Genomic DNA, 3,316 nt, shown 5'->3' on the forward strand with positions numbered 1-3,316 from the left:
TTCTCCCATCAAATCCTGTATCAAGGCCATAACTCCTGGTGGAGCTAGAGCATGTTTTTAAAGGAAGAAGAATATCAAAGGCCATGAAAAGATTCTACTGGGAGGCAGAACAAGTTTATATGTTTGCTCCTGATTTGTTGTGAAGCCATTACCAGAGCTTGCCAGAATGAAGACAGTCAGACATGAATGTGTCGAAGTGCATGGCATAGATGGGACACAGCCAGGCATGTCTACAAAAATCAGCAAAAATGATGACCATTTTTCACAAAAAAATTCAAATTTTTAATCTAAAGTGCCCAAGCATGGCCCGTGTCTGGGTTCTCACATTGTCTGATTTCTCCTGTCACAGCCCTACTAAGATATCAACGACCAGAGCTGGCCCCCATTACAGTGAGACTAGGCAAGTAATATTTTTGATGTCCCCTGGCCTGGTTAGAATGACCTATGTGATGGTCTCCCGTTCCATACTGTGGCTGAAACAGGGCTGGCCAGCTGATGGCATGTCAGAGCCCATGCTCCACTTTAGTGTCCCTGGAAACGTGGTGACTCAGGTGTGGACATGTGTTGCCTGGGCCAAGTTGCCTCATTAAGGACCATGTTACAGCCCATGTAATTTTTAGGTATCTTATCATTTTAGTCTTGTTTTTGCAAAATCATTTTTGTAGCAGAATCCTCCCCAGTGACGTTCTTGGGCTGTACAGGCTGGGCCAGTCTTGGGCTACTGTGGAACAGGAACAGCTCTCAGCAGGGAAAGCTCTGATTCCCCCCAGCCAGGCACAGTACTGGGAATGACAGGCACACATCTACTGCATCTTCCCCTCAGCCCAAGGGTCCTTGCACTTCATCAATAGTAAATCCTTTGCATTTCTAGCACGCCAAGTGTTTCACAAAGTACAGGAATGATCATTGTCTACACACTACAGAGACAGGGAAACTGAGGGAAGGCCAGGTTAAGTGGCTTGCCTAAGGCTGCGCTGAAGGTCAGAGGCAGATCCAGCAATGGACTCAGATTTCCAGACTCCTATTCCAGTGCACTGCCCACTGGACCTCACTGCCTCTCATCTTTTTTTTTAATTTTTTTAAATCACAAAGTGCCTCTATGTCACTCACTGAAACGCTGCCACAACTGGGGTGAAGCATGGCAGCTGTAGCCAACACCACACCAGAGCAGACTCTGGAAATGAAGAATACCTCCCCACCATGTCTCTAAGAGCAGTTCTAGTTAGACTGTAATCACTCCAGCTGCAATCTGACCCAGTTTAAGAGTAGCCATGGAGGCGGCATATGGGGCATTAGAGACACTAGCAATGAGAAGCCACGTTGCAGCCTGTGGTTGACACAGTTTGCAGAGAGTTAGATGGGAAAGTAACTAATGCACCTACGGGAAATCACTACACCCAGCGTTCAAAACAGCCCTCTCCACCCAACGGCCAGTGGACGAGTGCAAAGGCAAAGAATCAGTGTGGCTGTACTACTATAGCTGTGCTTAGAAGTCCTGGAGTTTTGCTGATCAGGGTCTTTGTTTGCACGCTCAGAAGGGCCTTGTCTATTGTGCAAGTCCATGGCAAACCTACACCAGGTCTGGAAATGCTCTTTGCTGGCTGAGCCTGATTCCCTGGCACCCTGCACCCTGTGCAGTCAGGTACACCAGCACAAAGGGGGGTGAAAGACTCTGAGTCTGATCTGGTAACGTTTTACATGCTGCACCACAAGGTGCAGACTGGAGAATCAGACCCTTCCTGTCTACAAAGGGCTAGAATATTGTCTGTGTGGGCTGGGTTTTTCCAAAGGGGGAGCTAGCCCCCCAACTCCCATTGGCTTTGAGTTGGGTGCATAACTCCTTTTGGAAAGCCCAGCTGTAGTTCTTGGTGCAACGTTTATATTTTATGGAGCTGCAATCTCAGTAAAAAGAATCTGGAAATGAGTCCTTCAATTAAAAAGGCCATACAAATAACAACGGGCTTTAGGAGCGGCTACTGCTACTATCTTTCCAATACCCAGCTACATGGAAATTGCTGGGGAGAAGAGATGATTGAGGAATTGCAACATAGTGTTGACTTCACCTACTGCACCTCCGTACCTGAACACTGTCTACACACCAATACGATTGTGTGGGTCTAAATCCTTGTAACTTATTTTTGCACTGAAGTCAAATGACCAACAAATCACACGCACAAAAAAGCTGCTATAAAATGTCCGCTTTAAGCACAATCACCATCCCTCAGTTATTAGGGCTGGGTTCTCAGCTGGTGTGTACTAACATCAGTGCCCTGCATCTGACGGAGCTACACTGATTTACACCACCCGAGGAACTGGCCCACAGAGCCTCAGGATGCTGAGACGTTTACAAATTAGGAGTTGGTCCTTGGGCTATTGTAAATCCTGCTCCCAGTGCGGGAGTACAGTCCACTCACCGGCTCAACGCAACCCCCTGGCCAGGCTGCATTAACCTGTTAGGTGCCCACTCAGTTACCTGCATTATCTTCTTCTGTTAAGAGTCCACTGAGCTGCATCAGTTGCCTCATTTGGTCTTTGGAGATCTTCAAGTATTTGTCACAATTACACAACTGGCAAAAGGAAGAGAGAGGAAGATTAGAAAGAGGGTGGTAGCTGAGTCCTCTGCCGCTCTGTAGCACCTTCTGTCCAAGGATCTCACAGCATTTTGTAAACCAATGAATTCAGCCTCACAATGGCCCTCTGAGGTTGGTCAGCATCATCAGCATGTTACATCTGGGAAAACTGAGGCATGGGGTCACAGAGTGAGGCTGTGACAGCACTAGGGTAGGACACAGATCTCTGGAGTCCCAGACTTTGACCCTCCTTCTTGTAGTGGAGGGCAATAGGGAAACCCACAAGAGAGTTACGAGATCAGGGGGAAAAAAGCAACACCCCACCGCAACTCATTGCTGCTCACACTGGCTATGCAGCCGGGGTGGCACTCCCAGCCTGCTGCCCGGGTCACAGGGCTGCCACACACTCCTCCAATGACACTGCATCCCCAGACCAGCGTCAGCCACAGAGCTGAGCTGTGCCCTGCGCCAGGCCTGCAGCAACATGCTGCCTGTGCCCACTTTGGGTTCTGCCATGGCCTCCGCACCCAGCTGGCTAGATGGATGTGAATTCTTGACCCTTCTGACAGTGCAGCCCCAGCCCAGGGATTTCAAGGGATCTGTTCAGGCTTCCCCAGCTGCCAGCCAGCTCAAGGAGAAGAGTGGGGTGTCTGTGTGGGTCTGGAGGGAGGCACTCTGCCCCAGCTAGTCACTTACAGCTTCTGATCCACTCCTTGGCAAACCCAGTTTAGAGCTTGAACTCTGGG

The 3,316-nt window shown here is 49.2% G+C and overlaps 1 protein-coding gene across 1 annotated transcript in view; it reads right to left on the bottom strand.

Moving 5' to 3' along the window:
• LOC112118669 (exonuclease mut-7 homolog) overlaps window positions 1–2,568 on the bottom strand; it is a 19,614-nt gene extending 17,046 nt beyond the window's left edge. The window contains exon 1 of the mRNA XM_024217082.3: window positions 2,474–2,568. Coding sequence (XP_024072850.1) covers window positions 2,474–2,525 — 52 coding nt within the window. The 5' untranslated portion in view covers window positions 2,526–2,568. The remainder of the gene's footprint in view (window positions 1–2,473) is intronic.
• Between the last annotated feature and the right edge of the window lie 748 nt (window positions 2,569–3,316).

Source organism: Terrapene carolina, unplaced genomic scaffold, assembly GCF_002925995.2.
Source record: "Terrapene carolina triunguis isolate 2854851 unplaced genomic scaffold, T_m_triunguis-2.0 Scaffold508, whole genome shotgun sequence".
Taxonomy (NCBI): Eukaryota; Metazoa; Chordata; order Testudines; family Emydidae; genus Terrapene; species Terrapene triunguis.